The sequence below is a fragment of the Lepidochelys kempii genome, chromosome 17 (assembly GCF_965140285.1).
Source record: "Lepidochelys kempii isolate rLepKem1 chromosome 17, rLepKem1.hap1, whole genome shotgun sequence".
NCBI lineage: Eukaryota > Metazoa > Chordata > Testudines > Cheloniidae > Lepidochelys > Lepidochelys kempii.
Window position 1 is genome coordinate 5,424,982 of NC_136396.1, and position 26,976 is coordinate 5,451,957.

The window sequence follows — 26,976 nt, forward strand, 5'->3', positions numbered from 1 at the left end:
CCCATCTAGGCATTTGCTCTTTGCCTTTACTTTCTCCTTTGGGCTTTTGATCATCTAAAATTATTACAGTCTTGATGGTGTGATTCCACATTCTGCAAGACTGTGAAAAGTTAATAAGTCCTGTTAGGGGTTGCAAACTTTCATCCTGTCAGAATGCTCACAAAGTAAATGTCAGATCTTTCTGATGCATGAATTTGCCCCACTGGAAAAATTCACATTAATGGCAACCCTCTCCGTCTCAACATCATATTGCTTTTGCGGTTTGGGAATATTTTTTTTTTATTCCATGATAATCATTGTAACTGTTGGTTATGTGATTACTTCAGCTAACTTTTGTAGGATACAAAGTTTGGAAAAACATGTTGTGCAATAGGAAATGTCATCTTCTCTCAGCACCATCTCTTAATTTGGACTGAGCTTTGTATCCTCCTTTTAGTAGTTGAAGTTGGCAGTTCTGTGCATTGTCTATGAGCAGGGTTAAGAGCAGGAGAGTCAGTCTCTAGTTCTTAAATGGGGAATGGCAGTGGGAAAGGAGAGCAGATGGAAAGAAAGTGCTGACCTCTTAACTTCTGGCACGTCCATGTTTAAATCCTGTACTGAGAAACTTTTTTTCTACTTCCTTTATTTTAGTCCATCTTAATCACAGTTTTTAATCAGATCTCCCAAACACTTAATACTGCTGAAAAAGAGTAACATCTAATTATTGAATATTTATGTCTCAGTTTACATGGCTTAATGTGTATAGGAAAAATAGCACATTGTGGAAAGTGCTTGTACAATATATATACTGGCGTGTTTTAGAGACTTACATCTGTTTACTAGGGGCAGCAAGATATTTATTTTGCTTTCTGGGTTAACCCATTATCTACTTCAGTTCTGACCAAACCTGCCATTTGGCTTTATTTCAGACCTGTGGTAATAGCAGTGCTGGACTGGAAGAAGCCAACCTTGGTGTTACTGCCCCTGTTGACCTGGAAAATGGCTGCCATTTCTCTTCTGTCATTCAGGGAACTGAGATCTTGAATTGGCTTCTCAGTTCTTGTCCCCAGGTTGTCAGCCTCCCAGTGAGTGTGGTATGAGTGACCATACCTTTTGGTATATGGATGTGACAGGAGACAACTTGTTACCTGGGAGGTAAAATTCTATTTTTTTCTGTAACCTGAGGATAAATACTTCTGCTCAGCCAGATCCCAGTGTTAGCTGGCTAGACTTCGGGTGTTTCAGGGATGTGAAAGGCATGCCCTTCAAGTTGGCTGACTCATTCTTCAGTAGCAGCAGTTCTAGTATAACTATAATTTTTTTTCCTAATTAAATTAATTTCTTAGCATTCCCTGCTGAAGAACCCTCTTCAAAGGAACCTGTTCCCCTTCTAGGAGGTCCAGAATTCACCTGTGTGACACAACTGGCGTTGCTGGGGTGCTGCTGTCCAGTCAAGTATGTCCTAGTTGCAGTGTCTCATGTTTTGAAAGATGTAGTTTGGGGTGTGGGAATCATGCAGAGCAGGTGAATGGGGAGCCAAAGTCCCCAGTGGCAGCTGTAGAGTACTGCAGTCAGTGTTTCCCATTAAGTCCACTAGGAACCTCTCTTTTCTCCCTTTCAGATTTGAATAACCAGGGTATGTGGTTCCACATACAGAAGAGGCACTTCCTAATTTTAATGACCAGGCAGGCTTGGGCATCTGCTTCCTGGGACCAAGTGTCATCCTCTGATTAGAAAACAGGGTAGAGTCAAATCAACTATAAAACCCGTCTGCTCCACCAGCCAGTGGTTGGGGGTAAGAGGTTGTGAAGCTACAGGCTGCTATTGTGCCAGGACTACAGTGTTGCCCATTCATTCTAACTGTAGCCTTGCTGTCTCTTTGCTCACCCACCGTTAATTCCCACTGACATTACCTTTTGGCACTAAACGTATTTCTACCTTGTGACCATGTCATTTCCTGCCTCTGTTTGTATTATAAGTCTGTGGAAGCTGGTGATAGTCTGCTTGGCTGCTGTACTCTAAACTTTTCTAATGCATTGTTGAGTACTGTGTTAGAGCTGTATTAAAAGCACTAACGTTTGCAGGTGGCCCTGCATGAACTGCTTTGTGCTTCTTAACATTGGGCTTAGGTAAAGCTATGTACCTGTCTAACCACTTAAAAACGTGGTTATGTTCTTTTTTGAAGATTTCTCTCTAGTCTGTCACGTCTTGCTCAGAATCCATTATTTCTCCTCATATCAGGCTTTTCAAACCATTAATTCTGCCGAAGGGACTGTTCAAACCTTGCCCCAGTTGCTCTGTATGGATGGGCAAAATTGTGACCCTTAGTCCCGTCTGTCCTCCCGAGCCACAGAGCATTGATTGGGTGTTGTGTGTAATACTTGCCACTTAGTCTCTGTTTATAAGGTACAGTAGTATCTCTCAGTGCTTTCCAGACACCAGCTTAATGTGGTAGAGGAAGAGCTTGTTATCTTAATGTGTTCTGGTTCAAAATCAGCCAGGGGGTAACAGTTTTTCCAGTGATGATTTGATATGTAACAGGCTTAAAGAAGCATGTTCTGGTCACATTGTTAAAGTACAGGGTACTGGACTTTTACAGTAACTTGGCTGCAATACTTATTCTGAGGTCTTTGAGGAGCCCCTCACATCTCCCTTCCTAGGGGCATGCATCATCCTCTCTCTTTGGAGAGTTAGAAGTGGTTTCGCCTGCAACCTATCCATGCCATTCAGAGCACTGTCTGTGTCAGCCCAGAGGAGTTCATTAAAAAGCAATTCAGGGAACTGGCACCCTGCTTCATGATCCACCCCTAGGTTAGGCATGTTGTCTCCTGTCAGCTTACAGAGTGAGGACTCTGACCTGTGATCCCTGTCGTGGCAGCTCTAGACTGCTAGGACAGCCAATTCACTGCTGTGTGGAAAAAACATGAATGGCAAAAACTCAACCTGAAACACTTTGAAAGGGAGTAAGAATTCATTCTTTTGTGAGGAGGAAGTAAGCCTGGCTATAAAAATGCAACTTTTAAAATCTCTACTAAAAAAGGTGAATAAAACGGGATTATTTTCTGAGTGTGTTGAGTTCCTGTCTGCTCCTTAACATGGAGTAAAGCCAAGTTCTTGCTTTTCTAATGGAAGAATTAAATTAAGCCTCCTTATTTACATTTTTTCCATTCTAAAATTCACTAGGAAAATGTGAAATTACAGAACTGTGGGGATACTGGTTCTGAAGTGATGTCCGTCCTCAGTTTGGAAAATGGTACAGAATACTAACATTCCCTATAATTATTCTAAATAGATTACTTTTTAAATTGTTTTTAAAGGAAATAACTTTTTAAAATGACTTCTGGGTATTTTAGAGGAGGACAGGCAGAGTTTGCACAAATAAGCACCACTGAAGATAACTTGTACAGCCTCAGTGGCTTGCGTTTTGGCTATTAATATTTATACAGTATAGATAAAAAGGACTAATGCAAATATGCATCACTCAGGTACTCAGATTGTTCCTGATAGACCATTTTAAACTATGCAGAGCCCTTGTTGAAGTCAGTGAGGCTCCTCACAGGCACAAATGTTCAGTTCATGTGGATCTGATTGTAGGATCCGAGCTTTTAATAACTGAAGTGGCCTCACTAAAATTGGAGGGCTACGAGCACTATGGATTAATTCTTTTTAAAAGGCATCCCAAAGTCTTGTTGAAAAGATGAAAAAGTTAGCCGTCGGGGGTTTTTTCAGATGACTTTTCTCAAGCTATATTTGACTAAAAATTGGAAAGTAGGTCTGGTGAACAGAGGCATGACCCATTAAATGGAAGCCTGTGGTCTTTAAATTACTTGTCCTTTCCTTTGGGGATTAAACAGTTTTAGCTAGAAGAGCGTTTTAGTACTGGAATATATGCACTCATATCAAAGTAACCCATTATAGATAGATCTATGGAGATTTTGAATGCCTTTAAGATGTGTCCTAATTTTTTAATTGAATGCTCCCCTTGAGTTTTCAAAGGATTAAAACATCTCAAGCTGTTACTTTTTATATTTTCTATGGGCTTTTGGGGGAGTTATTAACTGTCAAATTATGAATTGTCAGTTTTATATCATGTGATGAGCAGGCAATATCTTCCTCTATAGGGGGCAGAAGATCTGGGAGAAGAGCACTTACTTTGGTCTTGAATGTCTACAGAGCTGACAAGAGAGTAGACTGTCCCATTGGCTTAATACACAGAAGAGGAGAAAAAGATCTGAAATACTGAACAGGAAGCTAAAAGGTATATTAATGTTTCATTTGCAGGCTGGTTTTTGTTCTTTACTGGCAGAAATTCATTCGTGAACAGATAATCCATGACTATCTAGTGGAGGAAAGTGTTTTTATTTGGATAAGAACAAGGCATTGTCAATCTAGCCTTCATTAAGGGCTTGTCCACACCCACAACGGGGCAGCAGTGCATCTGCCCTGCTCAGTGAAGACACTACCTGCACTGATAGGAGAGTTCTCTTGTCAGTGTAGGCACTCCATCTCCCCGAGAGGTGGTAGCTGTGTGTATGGGAGAAGCCCTCCTGTCGACACAGCGCTGTATATACCAGGAATTAGGTCGGTAAAACGATGTTGCTCCGGGGTGTGGATTTTCTCCACCCCAGAGCAACATAGTTATACGGACTTGAGTTGGTAGTGTAGACCAAGCCAACATTGTTGCCTTTGGATGAGTAATGAGTGTGGGAGTGGTAGAGGGAGGTAATTAAACTTAAAGTAAAAAGAAACCTTTGTTTTAGATCACTGTCTCTGTTCTCTGCATGTCTCTGCATCCTGGGCCCTGTTGTATTTACTGTGGAAAGAAAGGACTTTCATGTTTAATTGGTCATTTGGTGCTGTAAAAAGGGAAATGTTAGCTCTCAGTGGACAGAGAAACTCACAACTGGTCATTTGTTCAGTGCCTTCCTACTATTTTGTGTTCTGTGAGCAGGGTTTTAGTGGCCTGTCATGCTTGAGAACTGCAGCGAGTTATGTTAGGCAGTGTTATGAAGGTGAGTCAGACCCGGATGGCTACCTTTTAGTGAAGATGTTTCTTTCAAGGGGCCTTGTCATGTTGATGCTAATAGCATTTTCCATTAGGGTTGGACATTTGTTCCAAAACCGTGTTAAATATCTGTAGACTTCTAGTGACTACAGTCTAGTTCACTTGTGATAAATCACGTGGTTCATGTTTAAGGCTGCGATTCTTTCACAGAGATTGCAGAACTCACAGATTCTGTGACCTCCGTGACTTCCGCAGTGGCTTGTGCGGCTGACTTCAGGGCTGCCAGAGCAGCTGGGCAGTCTGCTCAGGTGCCCCACAGCTAGCCACACTGGCTGCTGCTGGAGCAACCCCAGGGCCAGCTGCTCTAGCAGTCCCCGGGACCAGCTGCACCAGCCGCTGCTTGGGAGGCCCCAGGCAGCTGGTCCCAGGGACCGCGGAAACGGTATCTGGTGTGGCTGGCTCTGGGGAGTGCCTGAACAGCAGTCCTGGGGGTGCCCTGGGGACTGCCCGAGCAGCAGCAGTCCCAGGGCGGCTGGAGGCTGTCCGGAAAGTGATCCCCGGGAGCAGCAGCTGGAGGGCAGTGAACCCCCAGCACTTGCGCAGAGCCCCCTAGAGCAGCGGGGCACCAGAAATAGAGATTTAATCGCTGGTATTTTTGGTAAAAGTCATGGACAGGTCATGGGTGGTGAATTTTTATGTATTGCCCGTGACCTGTCCATGACTTTTACCAAAAATACCCGTGACTAAATCTTAGCCTTATTCATGTTTTGTCACTTCTGTAGGGTTGTTGTTTCTATTAGAAGTGGAAGAGCAGGGGGCTTTTTGTGTCTTGTAAAAACGTGTCTAAAATTGTAGTTTTACATCATGTAGCTTTTCTCACATTGGTCTGTAGTTACTTGCAGTTTAAATTTAAATGGTAACGCCCGCAGTACATACATCCTACAGTGACAGAAGGGGTTTTTCCATTGCTGTAGTAAATTCATCTCCTCGAGAGGCAGCAGCTAAGTCAACAAAGAATTCTTTACAGGGGTTAGGTCGACTTAACTAACCCTGAGTGAGGTAGCTAGGATGACCTAAGTTTTAGGTGTAGACCAGGCCTAAGAGTAGCCCTTTTAAAGACCTGTATGCTGCCCAGCACTGGGATAAGGATTCATGTGCTAATTTTGGGTTATTTGTCCTAATGAGGTCTTGGCCTTGGACTTACCCTGTATTGTCTTTGAAAACCATGAAGTTGTTAAAACTGTTTACTTGTTTCCCTGATGTTTAAACATAACGGGGAAGGTCTCCTCCAAAAATCTTAGGTGCAGTGATTAAGGGGAAATAAGGGATTCTCAAGAAGCACTTGTTTACCTCTTGCAGACTGGAGTGCACTGTTCGCTCCTCCAGACTGGAGTGCAAAGTACGTCTCCTGCATGACTTTCAGTCACTGTGAGTTGGAAGATGAAGATACCTTAGTGAGTTCCTGAGTGAATGGAACGTCTCCAGGCTGGTGTTTTTGGAGATTAGCTTTGGGTAAGCTGCAGAGTAGGGCATTCCAGCAGGCCCCTCACAATACTGAAAGGAAAGATTTTATACACCAGGCTAACTATGCTTTAAGTACAGTTGACTGGAATTCTAAATCAGGAGTTTTAATTTGGTTTTATTTTGACACTACAATAGTTTGTTGTTACGAATTGTTTGTAATTTTACTCCATAGTAACAGCCACAGTTTTTGTGAGCCTTTTGTTGTTGTTGACAAAGTAACACTTTGACTACCAGTAATTGTCTTTGTGATGAAAAATGTTATGAATCACACTACAGCTGAATAGAGTATTGTGGGGCTGGTGGGCAGTTCGCCAAGAACCTTTTGTGAGTGAATCCTGGGATCGCTCTAACACACAAACAGTGTAAATAGCTCAGATGCAAAATGAAGGGAAAGTTGCCTTCTTTAACCCCCTATTTTGAATGATTTATTCCGCTGTTCGACGGTCACTGCATTATATTAGGCTGCTTTCTGTCTAGATACGGAATGCATTTCCTTTTCAGTGCTCATAAGAGGTGAGGGTCTGATTCAGTGCTGGGGCTTAACTTGCTCATCGCGCACGCACCTGCACCCTTTTATAGATAGATTTGAGCAGACTGTCCTCAGGTATCTTTTTCTCTTTGATCTGAGTGAGGCATCTCGGCATTATTCATTAAATACTTGGCAAAGGATCATAGAGGATGCTCGGCAGCATATGAAGGGTCTTATGTGGACACCAGTAAATCAGGAGCTACTGTCCCTCTCTGGCCCCAATCATATAGGTAATACAGTAATCAATTTCCTTAACAGGATCAGTGTGTCTGTTAGGCCTCAAACAGATTAAAATGTCTAAAAGCTAAACTTGCTTTACTTTCTGCATGTGCATCCTTCCACTTTTTAATCACAGCGAGATGTTAGTATATTTGAGTGTGTTTGAATTAAGTAAAACAAAAATAACTTTTGAATTAAACAAAAACCTGGGCAAAGTTTGTCAACTGCACCGCACTCAGACCTGCAGTGTGAAAAGCACTAAATGCCCTACTTCTGAACCCAAGTGCTTAAACTTGCTGCATAGGCCCTTACAGTTTTGCCATAGAGTAAATGTACTTGGGACCTTCTTAATGATTATGTAACTTACAGAAGTTTGCTAGGAGATTATATACATGCTTTACTGTAAACACTAATTTGTGTATTTGATGTAACATTACACAAAGCTAAGCCCTTTCCAAGCAGACAAGGTAAGATTTGCTCTCTGTTAGCTGGATTTGTATAGTACAGAGCCTCTATGCTCCTGGGAGCTGTAGATTTTTCCTGCCTTTAAAGTGTTTAATGGACAGCAGTGGAATTCAGCTCATTAAGCATTGGAGAATTGCATGGAAACTAGATTGTAGCATCAAACCATCAGAGCACTTTGAATTATATTGCACTAGCTCCATTTTATTGAAACATAATTAAGCAGAGTGTACAGACACAATCTTTCCCCACTGCTTAAACCTCTCCTAGCTTGGAGGCTAAAACTGTGCAAAAGAAAGAATTAAACTAAAATAAAGAATAAATAGATCTTATTTATGCAGTTTTGAAATGCATGTTGGCTACATTTGTCATGCATAATGCCTGTTGAATTTTGCTGACTTCAGAGATGAGCAGTCTTTCAACTTGGCTCTCAAAAACCACTTCCCTAAGAAAATGGTACCTGTATAATCATCAGTAAATGCAACTATGGTCTTCCAATTTCACTATTTCCCTTTGCAGCCCCAAGCCTAGTAAACCTCTCTTGCATAGCCAGTTAATAAATGTGGTCACTAGAAGTGATACAGTCTGCCACTTCGTGGAATTGCTGCCCTGCTGAAATCAAGAGATGATCAAACATTTGTCCCTGTGTCACATAGCCACACCCATGCTACGTTCTGATTTGTACTGGTGCAATTCCACTGCAGACAATGGGGTTATGCTAGTGTAAAACTGGTGTGGGTGACAAATCGGGAGAGTCTCTGCCCTGGTAGCAGTTCTGAGAACATCCTTGAACTAAGGATTCTCATGTGACAGTATAGCTATGTTGTAAAGCTGCTGTTGTCCCATTTCAGCACTGTGTGATCCTTAAGGCATGGCAGGTTTTTGCAGCCTCTCAGGTATCTATCATTCTACAAAAGGAAGTTTTTGCAAGGTCACATTGCTTTGTCTGCTATTGGTTTAGTCCTTTTGGAACCCTTTAGCATTTGACTAAACAGTTTCTATTTGCAAAATAACTAGTTTAAACACTATGTTGCTCTTGCTCATTTGTTATTTATGGGGAAATATTGCTTGGCGGAAAGACTGCATGAGTGATTACTGACATTTGGCTGATTTTGTTCATAAAGCTTACATCTTTGGGCAGAGAAATAGGGTATTTAGTTAAAGGGATAACAACTTAAAATCACACTTCCACCTGAAAATGTTTTGCCAGCTAGTGTTACAAGTAACACATGAGACTCCTACAACTGAAAGAGATTAAACTATAGTATTGATAAAAAGGAAAAAAAGAATAACTTGGTGCATTTGCCATAGTCAGTTTCTTCTGTTTATGTGGGATTTCTTACACAGCAACAGTGTTGTGAAAAACATTTGTTAAAATAGTAAACAGAGATATGTAACCCAATAAAAGTCAGGAAGGGACATTTGGGGCAAGTCCTCGTATCTGAAACATATTTCAACTTATTTTTTAAATTGACTAGATTTAAAGTTTCTGCTTCCCCTTAAACTGAAGGGAGAGCCTCTCATTCCTGCACAGCTGAGTGTCCACTTGGTTCTTTTTTCATATTTGTCTTGAAAACTATTTTCATTTCCTACCAATGTGGAGTTTATATAACTATCATTTTAATAGGCTTCTCATGTCAGAAGGAAAAGGAGACTATCAAAAACTGTAAATCTTATTTTGTAAACCAAGAGAAACTTAACACAAAGATGATGTTTTAGCTTCCTAGAGTATTTCTTCCAAACAATTTTCGAGAGGCTATTTTAAGATGCAAGAGTTAAATTTTAAAGTAGGGAACCTCGCTGGATTGTGGAGGGAGTTTGTTTGTTTTATTGCATAAGAACTGTCAGCTGGTCAGTAGAAAATATCTGTTGCAACATTCTATTTCAGGCTGTCCTCCCACATGTTGCAGCACTTATACTCATGAATAAGAAAGAACGTAGTCGGTTGTTAAAATTCTGTAAGGATGAAAAGATGTAGACAGAAGAAAAGAGCAAATAATGGGGGAAATGTATAATTTTCAGATCACTTTAGAAGGAGGCAGATTTAGAGCATGTTTTTACTGTTTTTTTTTTTTTTTTTTTTTTTAATTTTAGATTGTGCTTTAGCAAACAAGGGACAAATCTATATCCTAGTTCTTGAACTAGGTTATTTTTATTAAGGATGTGAACTGTTTTGGTGGATTGTTGCATGCATGGTTAGCTGGTGGGCATGTGCCATCATGCAGTCTGATCTAGTTTCTAGTGTGAAGAACATCGAGAATATGGAAATATGGTTTCAGTAAGTATTTCAGAATTAATTTAGGTAGGGTTTTTCGATTTACAACTTGGCTTTGTAATTTGGTCAACTGCAAAGCCAGCTGGTAGCATACCATTATTTGTCCAGGGGCTGTAGTGGTGTGTGTTCTTTCTGTGTTCACCACACTTCAGTTTTGAACTCACATGTGTCACATTAAAGGTACCTAGTGCTTAAATTAACTGAAACTTGTCTTCAGTGGCAACTCATGGAACCAGTAAAAATGGGTTGCCTAGTAGAAGTGATAGTTAAAAGTTGAGCAAAGTTGTACTTTGGGGAACATTGTAAATAATGCAGGGATCACATCAGACTTCAGTTCTGCAGTTTAGGTTTCTGTGTGTGTGAGATACGTGGTTTAAGATTGCCTTTGCCATATTGGCAGTTCATTCACTTCCAACATTTATATAATATTGTATTGCAAGAAAGGTAAGCATGCTATGTGGGTGGCTTGGACATTTGGCATACTGATGCAGGATCTCTCCTTTTCATCCTCAGAATAAGTAATAAATGGAATTTTATCTGTTATGGGTAATCATTATACTTACGCTTTTTTTTTTTTGGTTGCTATTAGATCCTCATAAGTGACTGATCTATGAAATGGCAGAGAATGGAACAGATTGTGACCAGAGACGCATAGGAATGATCAAAGAACAGCACAATGGGAACTTTACAGGTAGGTTGAAAATGGCTGTTCCTCCTCTAGTCTAGTCAATCTGGTACCTTCAATTACCCTCAACAGACTCTGAGGAGATATGTGGGTTGGGAAACTTAGCCCAAGTAGAACTGAGGGGGAGACTGACATAGAAATATACTGCCTAAACCAATTCTGTATCCTTACCATGCACAAATCCTATTGACTTGAATGAGTGTATGCTTAAGAGCTGCAGCATCAGGTGCTCCATTGAAGAAAAAAAAAATCTTTTGGCAGGTATTTAGGTTTAGAAAGCATTCCAAGCAACTCAGCCCTTTGACACCAGAGATTGTACTCAGACAATGAAAAATCTACCCTGCTTTGGGAGAAACCCAAATTTTAATTTCTGAATTAGCCCTTCTGTAAACTATAGTTTGCCATTTGCTAAAGAAGAATTACTGACAAAACAATTAGCTTCTCTTGGTTATTCTTTGCCGGTGTGTTTCTGTCAGTGGGCCATTTCTTTGGACTAAGATAGAACTAATGCTTAGCGCATGGGATCTTATTTATGAAAAGATAACCAGTTGGCTGCTTTATGCTGGATTTCATAACAATGATCATAATCTTACCTTGTTTCCTGTCAGCTTCATATGGTTTGTCTGTGCCAATGCATGCCCCTATGCAGTTTAGCATTCTGGATCTTTCTCTTTCCTTACCTACTTCGTCTCTAGTCATTGGTTGCCATATATATATATACACTCTGGACTTCACCATTCTGAAACCAGTGGGTGCCAGCACCATCTCTGTTTGCTTTGCTTCCCTTCTTTCTGTTTTTCTTTGGTGGAATAATCTCCCTCTATGTTTATACCAATAGGTTTGGTTTTGTTTTGTTTTTTTCCAGATTTCTTCAAACCACTCATTTATTGCTCTTCAATTGTTCTCATCCTCCTCACACTGTTTTGCTAAGTTTGTGGTCTTTTTCAACCCCTCATTTCTGGTATTGGTATCTGTTCATAGTCCATCGTGTAGCACTTTTAATAACTGTGAAGTGTCTTTGTTAAAGATGTTCTGTGAAATGCCAGAGAACGGAACAGATTCTGAAACCAAAAATATAGCACTATTCAAAGAGGGGGTGGATATCTGTATGGATAACAAGAATATACAAGCTTTTTATATTAAAGTTATAGAAGGGACACACAACCTCATGCTTCAGCAGCTTAAATCAGTCTTTAACTAGTAGGGGTTGGAAAGAGACTCCCCTGGAAGGCAAGTGATTCTACATATGTCTATTATGGGGTTTCTTGCACATCCTTCTGAATCATCTGGTGCTGGCTACTGTCAGAGACAAGATACGGGACTAGAGAGAACCAATGTCTGATCCAATATGCAATTCATGTGTGAAATAAACTGTATCAGAGGTTATCTTATAAGGCAACATGGACCAGTGTCTAAAACACAGGCCTGGAAGTCAAGTGACCTTAAATTCTAGTCCTGATTATACCGTATGGCCATGCACTGGCCTCTATATCTACCTCACAGGGGTGTGAGGTTTACTAGTTAATGTGTGTAAAATGCTCTGAACTTGTAAAGCACTATATAAATATTTGACTTTATTAGATGCACAAAACAATAGAAAAATCACTGTTAGTTGGAATATGAGGGTAACCAATCTATATCTTGGTTTGCTTCGTAATCTGTCTGTTTACATCAGTGCACACATGCTCTTCTGAGTGAACAAAATTCCAATTCTTCTGAAAAGCTTGGCAAAATCCTTGATTTACATGGTCCTGGACAAGTCATCCTGATCCAAAGTAGTTAGTTTTTATTAGTGTTTATGGTACTCTCAAAAACTGCACTAAATACTGCCCATAAAAATCCTTCCATTCTTGTTCTCTAACTTTTAATGTGTAACACCAGGGATTTTTAAACCATGTGCAGTGTTTAGTCTTATAACTGAATTACTGGAATGAAACGTCTCTTCACATTTATAATGTCTAAGTTGGTTAAAGACAGCAGGTCAAACAAAAAAGTGTGCTCTCTAGATGGGATCCCTATTTTTTGGTGGATTCACTTTGTCTGGGTGATACAGTGGATGGACCTTTATAAGTAACCATTCAAGCATGGTCTGAGGTTCTGTGCACAGTGAATGATGTTCTTCTCCAGTTACACAGTGGCCAGCAGACAAAACTGTGTAAAGAGCACATGCAATTCAATCCAATTTGATTGGAAATAGTTATGGAAGGGCACCAAATTAAAAAGTTCAAGATAAAATTTGGCTCCTGCAATGGGGAGTGGATATTGGCTGAATGTAGCCGTTTATGGAGGCACGTAGTGTAGCCTCTTGCATAAAGACTTACAAATCCTAAGTTCCTTGCAGCCCAGGTCAGCCCATTTCTTGTTTAAATACTTTCATGGCCATCAGTCTCTGGAGCAATTGGTCAGCTGAGTGGGGGAACCGTGAGCCTTCCTTTGCTGTAGGTCACTTCACAGGCATAGAGCCCCTGGAGGAACTCTCTACAAGGGGAGGAGGAGACACTGCTGTGAGCACAAGTGTTAATTTCCCAGAGAAGTTAAAAATATCATGGAACTTTTGGTTGGGGTGGAATGTGAACTGTCAGCTTGTTGATATATTAACTCTTCCATCCATCTTCATTTCCAGACCCCTCTTTGCCATGTGAACGGAAGCGAAGGGACCGAGAAGAGAGGCAAAATATTGTGCTCTGGAGACAACCACTCATTACCTTGCAGTATTTTTTCCTGGAAACCCTAATAAACTTGAAGGAATGGACCATAAAGTAAAGATCACCTTTAATTTCCATCTCTAAGCTCTGTGGGGTGCTTTGATTCAGTAGATCATTGTGGCATCTCACATTCCGTGATGGTTCACGGTTATAAATCTGTTTCAAAGAAAAATACTCTTTTTTTAAAATTTATTTTAAATAAACCATGTTCTCGACTGCTCACCAAAACTTGTGTGTAAATTGCATTGATATCAAACTCCAAATTGCCTTGATAAATAGAAAAGAATCAGAGTCTTTATTTCTGAATAATTGAATATCCTTCTTTGAAATGACAAGATAGTGCTTAGGGAGCTTGACAGCATGAACTATTGTATTAATGACTGCATCTAGACGGGAGCTCAGATTTTATTATTATATGCCTTTGAAACTCATTAAGGGATATTAGTAACTCCCTATCAGGGCAAAGTTCAAGATTGCCTGGCACTTGTATTCACGTTTATGAAATATAGAGAGGACTTTGCTTTTAATTGACGTGTTCTCTTCCACAGTAGGAAATAATCTATAGTGGTGCTGTCTCTAAACCATGATTTGTAAACGGTATATTGAATAGGCTCTCACCATGATAAGGATTGTGACCCCCAACCTGCCTAACATTCCTTCCTAATGGGGAAGGTTAGAGTTAAGTTTCTTACTGTACTAAACATGAAAAGCTTTGTATTGGAGAAGGATAAATATGAATAAAATTATCAAGGGAGAACAGCATTAATAACAAGCCATCCTAGCATGTTGATAATTAATGGACTTGTGTTCAGAATGAGCCTATGATCAAATGGTCAATTTCCAACCAAGTAGGTATGCTCTGATGTGGTCTTGGGTAATGTTAGTAGTGCCGTTGTTAGAATGCCCCTTACTGAGGGCTTGTCTATATGGAGACTTAGTGCATGGCAGGCTTGGATGTGAATCTGCTGTGTACGTCAAAGCACGCTGAACTTCTAGTGCACAGCTGCAGGGTCTACAGCCCTGGCCACAGTATGGCAGGCTGGTGTGGATAGATTCACATCCGACTTACCATGCATCAAGTCTCTGAATAGACAAGCCCTTTAGTCAGTTGAGAATGCTGATAAGCTGCATTCACCCACTTTCCAGGCCAGAAGGAGAGTGCTGATGTATGGGGCCCATTCAGAGGAGTGAGTAACTTAAACGCTGATCTTCTGAAGTGACCCATGTGCAAAATAATTTGTGGCTTATGTAGTGTATTCCTAAAAAATATCCTCTTGCACTTTTTGCTTTCTTTCAGTGTTCTTGGGCTTGTTTCTTTTGAGAACTGTTTTTCCATGTCCCATATACATTTGTGACACTGTTTATTTAAAATTCTTTAACAATTTACTAAAGTACACCCTAGAAAATAACATTGGAGTTGATATTTTATCCAATTTGATTGGTACCTGGCTTTCTATATTTTAAACTTGTGTATCTGTCTTACGTCTTATATTGTAACACAGCAATATTTTGGACACTAACATTATGCAGTATTCACAGAAAATAATTTAACTGATTCTGTTTTAACATATTAACAGACACAAATTCAGATTGTCCTATGCTGGGTTATACTATATTGTTATTAAATGGTGCTTTAAAGGGTGACTGTCAATCTAAGAATTGCACTTCCTGTCTGAATTCTTAGCCTACTTTACAAGTAACACCAAATATTTCTATAATTGAAAGAGATTAGGGAGTTTTCACCTTGTTTAATTATGCATTTGAGTGATTTGTGTTTAGTCAGTTTCACTGTTTCCCCTATATGGCAATTCCTCCCTGTTGATTATGTGGGATTTGCACACTGCAGCAGGGGAGAAAAACCCCATATAAGGGCAGATGTGGTTGTAAAAAGACAAAAATTGGCAGGGGACTAGTGTGGTACCTGAAACTTTAACTAATTATTTTAAAATTTACTCAATTGCAGTTGATAGTGTTATTTTAAAAACACGATTAAACAGCAAATTAAAATTTCTGTAATATGGCATTAGGTGAGAGTGCAATTGTGTTAGATTGCCAAGAAAAGGGTAAAATAAATGATCTAGCCTAAACCAGCTGTGCACTGCCAAGCAAAAGGAACAGTTTTATTGCAGCCTTGTAAAGCTAGATAGACACAAAATCCAAAGTAGCTGGATCTCAAATTACATAAAGAAATACTTCTCCCCTTCCACCCCCACTGATAATTTCCTTACACTTGATAATTAACTGGAAGGTTTTCACATTGCATTTTTCTGAGCTGAAACCAGAGACCTTTTCAAGGTTTAATTTCAACAGATTAAGAGAGAACCCAAATAGTTATAAGACTACCCTTTCTAATGCCACTTTGCCCTACTGGTCAGAGCATATGACTCAGAGTTAGGAGTTTTAAGTTCTATTCCCAGCTCTCCCACTGACTTACTGTGACCTTCGCTAAGTTACTTAACTACTTTGTACCTTGCTTTACTCCTCCGTAAAATTGATAATATGGCAGTACCAGTTATCTTGGGTGTCAAGGCTTAATGTTTGTAGAACATAGAGTTAATTGGATGAAAAATACTTTCAGTTTGTGTAACAGAACTCTCTTATTCCAGTTCCAAGTGAAATCAGATTCCCATTAAAGAATCAAGACTCCTCAGTTCTTTTAAGAGAGCTTTGACCTATATCTTAAAATAACAAATTTGTCAGGCTGTCTTTTTACCCTTTTGATGCACCCCAATAAAGCTGTTCGACAATGACACAGAGGTGGCTTTGCAATGCATGGAAAAATATGAATGACCCTAATTGTAATTTGTCTTTTAAGATTGTGGCATCGCCGAAGTATCGTGGTGTCTTTTTTGCTGCTGCTTGCAGTGCTTACAGCTGCGTATTATATAGAAGGAACACATCAACAGGTATGCAGTTCATCCAAGTTATTTTCTTTTATGGCTGGCACTTCCTGTCCTTGTCCTACCAAAACGTACACTGAGGGGATTGAATAATGTCATACAAGAATGGTAATGCACCTACCTGAGCGTTCATTTTATGCAGCTGTTAATTCCCCCTGCCGTGCACTCCCTTCTGCTGCATAGCAAATGAATCATAGATGGTAAAGATAGGGAAGACCTATCCGATCATTCAGTCCACCTCTCTGCAGCCACATGTATTCTACTTGTCATCTATCTCTGAATAAGTGCCACTCCACATCTGCTTCTCAGAGTGTTCAGCATTGGGCTCTGCTGTCAGGAAAACTAAGGCTAAATGGGACCATAATCTACCAAAATGTCAGGGCTCCCAGGTAGATTGTTTCTTCCTCCTTGCAGAGGATTCTTCAAACCATCTGGGATGGTCTTTCTCTCCGGACATAGAATAGTCTAATGGACTGAGCATGGGGGTGGGAGTCAGGAGCTCCTGAGTTCAAATCCTAGTGCTGTTACTCCCAATTCCTTTAAAATGGATTTTATGCCTACCTGCATCCCAGGTGATATGAAGTTTGATACTTTTTGTATCGGTGCAAAAATGTAAACCATTATAGAAATGTAAGTCAGGGAGGAAGGCAATACCAAGTCTCTGATCTTGTCCTGTGGGGGAGAGCCCTGTCAGCCCAGCCCTGCAAAGGAGATGGTTGGCTGGAAGCCATCAGCTGTCCCTTCTTGTTGCTCTGACTCTCTCTTCCATGCAGCCCTTTCAGATTCCAAAAATCTTGCCTAAATCCAACTCCACCTGCTTCCCCATTCAGAGATTTGACTGCCTACCTGTGGTGCTTGCAACATGTGCAGCAAGAGTCTTAACTCCCACACCAGATCTTTTATGTAGTAACCTAGCACAATAACTTTTCTGATTGTAATTGAATCCCTTGGTATAATTTTGTGAGCCCTAAGAATAGGTCAGCCCAATGAGTCATGTACCTGGGGAAGAATCTTACGCAGTTTTGAAGCATTAAAGTACATTTCATTCTGCCAAACTGTTAGGCTAACTGCCTTTTAGGTGCTTTTACAGGCATAGCAAGAGCCTCCCTGGTGCTATGCAAATGTATGTTGGTGCTAGAGAAATGACCCTTTGCATTTCAGCAGGGCTTTGATTCCCAACCTCAGCCAGGAGATCCAGGTGCTGCCATTTTCGGATTGGTGTTGGTCCCTTTCACTGACTAGCATTCAATATTGAAAATGGCCTCTAGTGCTCGTTTTCTCCATCCTCTGATGTGACTCATCTTGTTCTTATCCTTGACCTGGAAAATCAAGAGCCTGTAACATTGCAGAACTCCTACACTTGCTGTTCTGTTTTTAACACAGGTACACCTTTATTTAAATCCAGAGGCTAATAATCACTTAGAATTCCCCTTCCAAGTGTTCTCTTACCATTGTTTTTATTAAGAAAATATAGAAACACTCAAACTCACTCCATGTAGATAGTGACTAAGTCCACTAAGTATAGATAGTGACTAACTGACCTCCATCTGGCTGTTTGGCCTCTGAAATGAGTTGGTGGCTCAGTCCTGTTCTCGGTGGATAAATATCTGCTTCACAAGAACTGCCCTCACATTTGGTAGTAGCTGGCAATTTTGTCAGTTTAGAGTTCAACTGAATTCCCATTTGACCACTAGGTGGCTCTGACAGATAGTTTGGCAGATCATGGTGAGGAAGTTTACACTACTTCCGTACCTGTTCTGTGGATAACTATGGAAGCTTAGTCTCCTAGTTATCCATCCCATAACCTTTCACAGGCACTGTGTTCCCGACAGATCTTTTGCTTTATCATGCAGACATTAATGGTGGCTAGAATTGAATTACAACTATACCATTTCAGAGTAGCCGCCGTGTTAGACTTGTATTTGCAAAAAGAAAAGGAGTACTAGTGGCACCTTAGAGACTAACCAATTTACCATTGAGTACACTCATTAGTATCCTCTTTGGATCATTGCCGTTTACATATAATATCTTTAACACTAGCTATACCTTACATAGATCAGCCTGTTTTGAGAACTGTCTAGAATTCAAGTTGGTCATTTTGACACTGATAAATTATCTTAAGCACTTCGGAAGAGCAGCTGCACCTTTCTTTCCTCCTCCATGAGAATTCACTCATCCTGTTTTTCTTTTGTGATTTTTCTTGTTTTTCAGTATGTGCAGTATATGGAGAAAAAATTCTTGTGGTGTGCCTACTGGGTAGGCTTAGGCATTCTGTCCTCTGTTGGACTCGGAACAGGTCTTCATACCTTTCTACTCTATTTGGTAAGAAACCTACAACTACATTTCCTTTCCAATCACATTATTCCTTTTTATAAGGTGCTTTGAGATCTGTGGATGAAAAGTGCTATATATGAGCTTGGTGTTTATATACTTGTGGACTTTAAAAAAAAAAAAAAAAATCATCCATGCTGTTGAGTCTTTGTAATGTCATCTTTGCTAAATGGTATTTTGTTACCTTGTTTTGTTGTCTCTATGCTATATATCATTATTGAACTCTTGGTGAGATCCTGCAGCTGGAGATCATCTTTACCTTGCAGAATTGGACCCATAATTTGTAATGGTAATTTTCAGTGCTATCTGCACTAATTAATGCACTTAAATAAGCAAGGAAGTTTTCTAGTATGAAGTAGCTGTAACAGATGGAAAATGGGGTCTGGACTAGGCTTTTTAGGATGCTTGGGTTTTTTTGGTAGATCAAAATGTTAATTTTCCTAGCTGAAGCTTCTGAAACATGTAATAAATTATTCTTATAGCTCAGTCCACAGTAATTCTGTTTTATAAATAATAACAAGATACAGGAAAAATATGTCTAGATACCACACTAAATTAACCTCTAAATCTCTCTGAAGACAACCACATTGTGTTGTTTATCTCAACTTCAAATTACCTCGAAAAGTCAGGAAAATTTTGTTTTCCATTGGGCCAGTTCTTTGATTACAAACAACTATCGTGGTTTTAAAAAAGGCTTCATGGCTGCAAAAAATAATTAAACCCGTTTTGTGCAACCAACCCCATATTGTATTTGGAACAGTTACTGATGGTTTAATTTTAGGATTGCTTTAATCATGACCAATAACACATAAAGCATTTCGGGGGAAAAAGGAGAACTCTTGTTGTTTTCCATGCAATAAAGCAATGCTGCTCAGACTGAATGACAACTGTGAAGGATGCATTCACTTGAGCATTAGGGATGTGTATGCACCATAACTGCTTTCTTAAAGTCTTTGTCGGGAGCAGAAAAGGGGAGACATAACTATCATCTTCACTCTGAATTAAGGTGAAAAAAGGTTGTGAAGGTTACTCAGTTGTTAATTTTGAGTTATGTGGAATGTTTTAATACACTCTGGCTTTGGTTTACTTTATTTTTCCCCTCTGTACAATGGAGAGATTAGTAAAGGGGAATGTGTGTGCAAATGTAAATAAAAAAGGTTATATTTTTATCAGCAGGTGCAGGATAATTGTCCATTCCACACTTAAAAACCAACACACGTTTTCATTGTTTGCAGGGGGAAGTTTAAAGCATAGGCTTACATGTGCAGTCTGTTGTTAACAGTAGAAGAGAGTGCATGAAAAATGGCAAAGCTCTCAGGATTCCTGTTGAGAACCCTGCCTAGATTTTTCTGCTGTCAAAATCCTTTGCTCTAACTAGAAAATAGTAGCTTCTTTCTGCTTGCAGACTGGAAGAGACTGGCATGTCTTTTGTATTGTGATAGCACCCAAAAACCATATGCAGTATCAGGGCTGCATTGGAAGACATGGCTCCTTGCTCCAGTGAGCTGACAGCATATTGGTAAAACTGTAACTGAATAGGACAGTTGGGAAAACTGGACATTGTGGACATTTACCCCACTGCGCATCAGAGCATTAATCCTAGGCTATATATATTGCTAGTTCAGTGAAGTGTGAAAAGTCACATAGCAGCCAAGCATGCCTGAAATCTGAGAGGTTCATTTCATCAACTTGTTGTAAAACAGCGGAGAGTTTATAGGCACTGGAAAGAAACATTGGAGATGCAGCATCACTGAAGAACTCCACCATAAGGTACAGTGAATAGCCTTTTTAGATCTATAGTAAAGGAGAGTTCAAATGTTAAGTATTTTAAATCCTTTAAAATAGAAAAGCAAATGAAACAGGGCAGTGTTCTGCTTACATTTGGCTGTTTGTAGCAGGATACATGAACTGACAGATGTGTAGTTCGCTTAATTTTTGTCTTGTCATTAACCTGGCTTAACTGTGTCTGCAGAGTGAATGAGTGAACACCTAGTGTAACACAACATAAAATAGCATCATGTAGGCAGAGAAGCTTGGATTAGTGAAAGTACTTATTGTGGGACTTGTAAAATCCTTCTGCCAATAAAGCTGCCTTCAAGGGCACATCATCTGCCTGCCTAAGTTAAATCAGACATTCATACTAAGCAGGCACAAATCTATGGTTGTCAAACTCTCAACTCCATTGGCAATTGATAAAGAAAAATAGGCTTTATCTTTTGTCTGAAGCGTCTTACTGTGGAGGCAAACGTAGAAATGGCAAATGAGGGGCTATTTGCTATGTGAACTTCAAGATACAGTGTGGGCAGATGTTAAGTTTTTCCTATGAAGTTCTCACAATGTCTCATTTGTGATTCTCTTCCTCTTGTCTTAGCCTTGCGTTTCTCTTGAGCAGATAATGCCAAATGTGGTGGATTTTGTATTGCAAATGTGAATGCTAGGATGAGACCCACCAAACATTTACATTTGTGCCCCTAATTCAAAATCTTAACCCCTGTCTTTATTATCTGCACCTCCTAGTTGCCATTCAAACTCTGGCCAGCTTCTGATCATCCGTCTACGATAGTGAGTCCATTTAGCACAGGAATTCTCAAACTGGCGGTTGGGACCCCTTAGGGGGTCACGAGGTTATTACATGGGGGGTTGTGAGCTGTCAGCCTCTACCCCAAACCCCACTTTGCCTCCAGCATTTATAATGACATTAAATATATAATAAAGTGTTTTTAATTTATAAGGGGGAGATTGCACTCTGAGGCTTGCTATGTGAAAGGGGTCACCAGTACAAAAGTTTGAGAACCACTGATTTAGCGAAACTCAAAGCACTGACTTGTTGAAAATTTACACATTAGTATGGAATTAAATAACTGAGATGTTGACTCCAATTTGAGACATTACTTGAGAGAAGCAGAAAGTTGGACTAGCATAGTGGAAGACTCCATGTTTGGGGACTAAGTTCTCTCTGAAAATGCATTTCCACAGTACAGTTAAACACTTGGGAGAACTGGAGACATCCACATACTGGGGTTGTGTGCCAACATATGAACCTGTGTGGATTGAGAGTCAGATGACCTTAACGTAAATTCAATAGTCATTCCAGAAAACAGCAACATCTAAACTCTGATCTTTCAATGTAAAAGAACAGACAAAATAGACCCCTCTGAATAACTAGAGGGAATTTATTGTAGGCCTTAAAATTCAATAGGTGTGTAACACAATTAATGTAAGTGCATTAATACAGGAAAAATGTGTGTGCTGTTTGCATACTCTTTGGATAAATTGAGCAGAGAATCAATTTCCCACTATATGCAGGGCCGGCTCTAGGTTTTTTGCCGCCCGAAGCCCCCCCCCCAAAAAAAACCCCACCCAGAGTGCTGCCCCAAGCATGTGCTAGGTTTGCTGGTGCCTAGAGCCGGTCCTGATTATATGGAGAGAATGCTACAAGTTGTCGTAGGCCTGGTCTACGGTGCTGCTTAAGTCGATGTAAATTATATCACTCAGGAGTGTGAAAAATATCCCCTCCCTCCGAGCAACATAGCTTTCATTGCCTTAACATGGTGTCTACACTGCACTATGTTTGGAGGAGACGCTGTTCTGCCGACTTACCTTCTGTCTCTTGGGGAGATGAAGTACTGAAGTTGACAGGAAAGCACTTTGCCATCGACTTAACGCATCTTCACCAGACTCACTAAATCAATGTCATTGCGTCGATCACAGCAGTGCTGATTTTGTGTGCCAGTGTAAAGAAGCCCCTAGGGGTAAATAGGTAGAGCAGTGGTCCCCTGTGCGGTGCCCGTGGGCACCATGGCACCCGCCGGCGCCAAGCAACGAAGAGGAGAGAAGCGCATCCGCCAGAGAACATGCCGCCAATGAGCGCTTCCGGCGGAGACGCTGCCGCCGAAATGCCGCCGAGGAGTGCGGCCACCAGAGAAGCGTCGCCACCGAAATGCCGCCGAGAAGCGTCATTGCCCGCCACACTCTTCTGAAGGCATCAGTGTGCTCTTGGCCACAGAAAGGTTGGAGACCACTGAGGTAGAGGAACATAGATGCTGTTTCTTTCCTCCTTCCATATACACTTATAGAAAATATTGTGCAAACACAAGAGGTCCAAATGATGACTGTTCTGTGGACGTTAACTTGAGATTTTCTCAATTCTCAGTGTTCTCAACCATGGTGTCACTTAGCTGCGTTAACTCAGTTATATGCAGTAGTGCAGGTCCTGCAGTCACTAGGTGGCACTACAAATGTAAAAACACAAATCTGCAACGTATCTAGGCTTGGCAGAAATTGATTTTTAGTTTTATAATTTTGACAGATAATATTGATGTCAATTTAAATGTTCAGTTGCACAAAATTATGGTGGGTGGTGAGACCATAATTATTTAATGACAGTAAATGTTGAGATTCAAAAAGTTAAAGCTTTATACCATTAAAACATTGTCAACATCACATGTCAAAAAATACTAATTGAATATCCTTAAATCAAACTCTAATAAATTCTCAAGCAGCATTTTTCTTTTTTGGCTATCTGTACATTTCTGATATAAAATCTATGGAAATATTTGTCATCTGTTTGTGTGTATGGTGAAATGGACATTTACAGACATTTATCAATAAAAATATAATCCTTCTAAACGTAAATATATGGAGCTCTTACTGACTTTCCAGAATGCTACCGATTTAAGGATCAAAGGTTTTATTTTTTTTAAAAAAATTTTTTTCATCTCTATTGCTAAGGGCAGTGTTGAGTTAAGTGTATGTGTAGTATAATATCCGTTCTGTATCTGATAGCTCCTGAATCTGAGAATTTATACCCTGCATCAAAGGAAACACAAAATACTAACTTGTGACTGCTAGGTGCAACTGCAGAGTGTAATTGAAGTCTTTCAGAAGAGCAGTATAAATTGTTAGTCCAGGTGTATTCAGAAGTTCTCCAGCTCATCATATAGGTGTATTAGGTGTCTCAAACTGGTTCATTTAGCTGTCCAATATATCAGATTTTTAAAAATAATTCACAAGCTCTCTAGGTAAAAGATTTTGTGTTCATTGCACATTATACATGCTCCTTGTTGTTAATATATATTCACCTCCCATTTTTAACATACTCATTTAAACCAGATCTAACAAATTACTTGTGTACACTTCATTAGCCGGTAAAAGGATTTCTGCTTTCATACCGTTGATGAAAACACTTCAAAATGATGTAAAAATCAAATCAGGCCTCAGTGACTTGATCTGTTGGGAGTAGAGAGTAGAGCAGCAGTAAAGTGTTTTTAAATTACTCATAATTAATTGGTCATACCAAATCTGAATGCACAGTGAGATTGTTGAAAATGCAATTACATGATTAGACAACAGTGCTGTCAGGCTGACCCATGTGCTTCTGAGCGTTTGTTGCTGCTTGCAATAATATCTTTGCTATTCTGGGAAGTGCTAGCATATATCATATACGATACAGGTGCATCTTTTAAAAATACATAGCCCTATATTTGACATGTACAACTATGGTAATATCAGAACAACTATGCACAAGCAAGCTGTTAGCTTGGCAAATAATTCAGTAGAATTATGTGTGCAGTAGATCCAATATGTGAATGACCCTGGATGTTTGCTCTCTCTAGCCTAGTAGGTTATTTTCCAAGTGTTAAAACAATGATTTGTCTGGATCCTTCAGAGGATCTCAATCCAGCTACTTGTCCTGCCATCCACAGAGAGGTAGATCATAATATCAGAAGGTAAAAGAGCATTGGAGGGTGGCATGAAGCGGTAGGTATTAAAATCTAAACCAATCTCTACTTTAGGGGAGGTTTACTGTCAGTAGGGGACTGTGATTAGTATCAATTTAAATCTGATTGCTTGTATTTAGGTTTTGTTGCTCTTTGACTACTAGAGGGATCTTCTTGAGTGTGCCTGAGTGTCAGTGTGTGATATTTAATGGTTATTCTTACATTTAATTGCCATTTACTAGTTATCTTGAGGAACTTCCTTGATGTTAGACTGTATCTAAAATTGCTGCTCTGGATTGGTTTCTAGTTTCATGCTGCTTCTCTGTTTTTTATCCAGTGAAAAATGCAACATTTTAACTGGACTTTTGGAAAACAATGCTCACCATTGCCACTAAGTGTCACTCTGAGCACAAGGCTGGAATGTAATACGGCTTTAAAATATAGTGTGGAAGAAGACTACATGATTCTTCCGATAAATCTTCATTCTGACACCTTTCAAAACACATCTGCTGGCTTAATTTCCTTAAGACATTGTTTTTCTTACATCTCTTTTGAAAATAACATTTTAAAAATAGAAATTGACATGTAGCTCTGTAGGGATACAAAATCTATTTGGCCACTAATTCAGACATTTTTTCCATCGGCCCACTGCTTCTTTCTATTGTCAAAAATAACTTCTCACATATTGCTGGCATTTTCAAACAGAAACAGAATGAATCACTTAGTTACCAGAAGAGCAGATGACCAAAGGTAGCTAGTCATATGCAAGGAATTCATATCACTAAAGGAGGTCTCTTTGCTGTTACAAAAAGTAATGAATGAGCTGCCAGTTGAACTTGTGACCATATGATTGGTTTGCAGTGCATACTTTAATGATGATTGACACTAGGTGGAGCACTTGTTTGAAGGATTGCTTGCAAATGCTGTGTAGTGTTCATCAAAGCCCCTTGCCTCGTGACTTAATTTCAGTTCATCTCTGGCACAGAAATTGCAAAAGTAGATGAAACTGAGACAAACAGAAAACAATTTCAGAATTATTGCTCATTTGAAAAAAAAAAAAAAACACCTTTGCAGAAACAAAAGGTCAGTGGCCTCGTGGAGCTGATAATTTGTTTTCTGTCCTAACATTGATGGCTAAGTGGAAGTGAATCCCTTGCGGATCAGATATGTGAGGGGCAAAACCAGTTTCAGCTGTTGGAGTTGCGTGATATTTTTAAAAATGAATTTGTATGTCTAATTACCACTAGAGGCAAGTGGAGCAATTGTTGAATATGTTTTCATTGATAGTCCTGGTATGAAATAGAACAAACAGGAAATGTAACAGTGTAACAAGAACCTCCAGGCCTCACCCACAGTGGCAGAATACAGGAATGCATTGTGTGTGGATGATGGAAGGGACGTTAAAGTCTTCAAAGCTTTCATATGTGGGGTTAGTCTCTGTAACGAAACCTCAGTGAAAAATCTTGTAATAAAAGAAAGGAAGTGACATTGCAGTAACTGCCGTCCACTATAAGTGATAAAAACAGTCTTATGAAGACAGAAGATGAATTAAATATGTTGCATCCTCCTTACAACTAAGTGGGCACCGAAGGAGTGTGTTTGGATTCCTTCTAGGTTGGAGATTAGTGTGCTTTGGGCTTGAATCAGTTCTGGGGTTTGTTTGATTGATTGGGCCAGGAGCTCACAAGCTGGTCTTCCATGAGTTCAGCAGCTTGGAACTGAAAAAAGACCCACTTGGTCTGACCTAAATGTCAGGTAATTCAGTTTGTGATCTGCTGACTTAAAATCCAAACATCTTGTGCAATAATCACTGGTTAATTAACTTGTACAAATACTGTTGCGAACCCCAATCATTCAAAAACTACGTCAGGCCCTCTGAAATCATGAGATTGCCTTTAAATCATGAAATTTTAAACAAACAAATATGGGGAGGGGGGTTTTCTTATTTTGCCTCTGGGTTTTGAGCCTTTAGAGTACAGTCAGGTCATGGGTTTTTTTTAGTCTTACATGGCAGGAAAATCTTAAATTTTTCTTAAATGAAATCTGCAATTCCTATGTAATCATCTGACTCTAGGAGCTGGGCTTTTAAGAACACTGAATATCCCAAGACTCATGGTAAAATTGCAAGAGTTGGTAACACTGGAGATGGGTTTTGTCCAGTTGTGTGGTAATTTTGTGAAGTGGTCATACTATTTCTGAGAATCAGCAAACTTGTTTTCATTTCCACCCTGTGCTGGGATTGGAACAAAGTTACCATTTGGGTAATTTTGCAAACCCCATGCACTCACCTGCCTTTCCAGCTTTTGATTGTAAGAACCATTTTTAAAAGCTGCCAGAATGGCAGCCTCCATTTTGTTGTTCATGTATAAAATGTTGCTGTTAAATTATTGGCTGGAAGACTCTGCCTTTTACTGATTCTCCACTACTTTGCAAGGAGTCTTACCCTTCTCATGTGGATCCTTCAAAATTAATGTTAGTAATTGGAAGATTGATGGGTTCCATGTGTGTAGAAAAATGTGAGAAACAAACAAAGAACTTGCTTCTTTAGCAAGATGGGAAATGTTTTCTCTTTCCCCCCTGCATGCAATTCTTCTACTTGAAGAAAGTGTCCATTTCCAGTTTGTATCATTCTTCAGTTTGCA

General features: G+C 39.8%; 1 protein-coding gene across 11 annotated transcripts in view; it reads left to right on the top strand.

The window, feature by feature from the left end:
• Positions 1–26,976, top strand: part of VMP1 (vacuole membrane protein 1) — an 88,725-nt gene that overhangs the window by 2,135 nt on the left and 59,614 nt on the right. For 2 of the 11 annotated variants that reach the window (XM_073315205.2, XM_078849197.1), the window contains 7 exons: positions 1,326–1,434; positions 3,163–3,232; positions 4,101–4,237; positions 10,583–10,684; positions 13,302–13,437; positions 16,199–16,289; positions 18,495–18,605. In XM_073315205.2, coding sequence (XP_073171306.1) covers positions 10,609–10,684; positions 13,302–13,437; positions 16,199–16,289; positions 18,495–18,605 — 414 coding nt within the window. In that variant the 5' untranslated portion in view covers positions 1,326–1,434; positions 3,163–3,232; positions 4,101–4,237; positions 10,583–10,608. Of the gene's footprint in view, positions 1–908; positions 1,135–1,325; positions 1,435–1,600; positions 1,775–3,162; positions 3,233–4,100; positions 4,238–10,582; positions 10,685–13,301; positions 13,438–16,198; positions 16,290–18,494; positions 18,606–26,976 lie in introns of those variants that run through there. The other 9 variants (XM_073315210.2, XM_078849202.1, XM_078849198.1 and 6 more) reach the window with 8 other exon arrangements.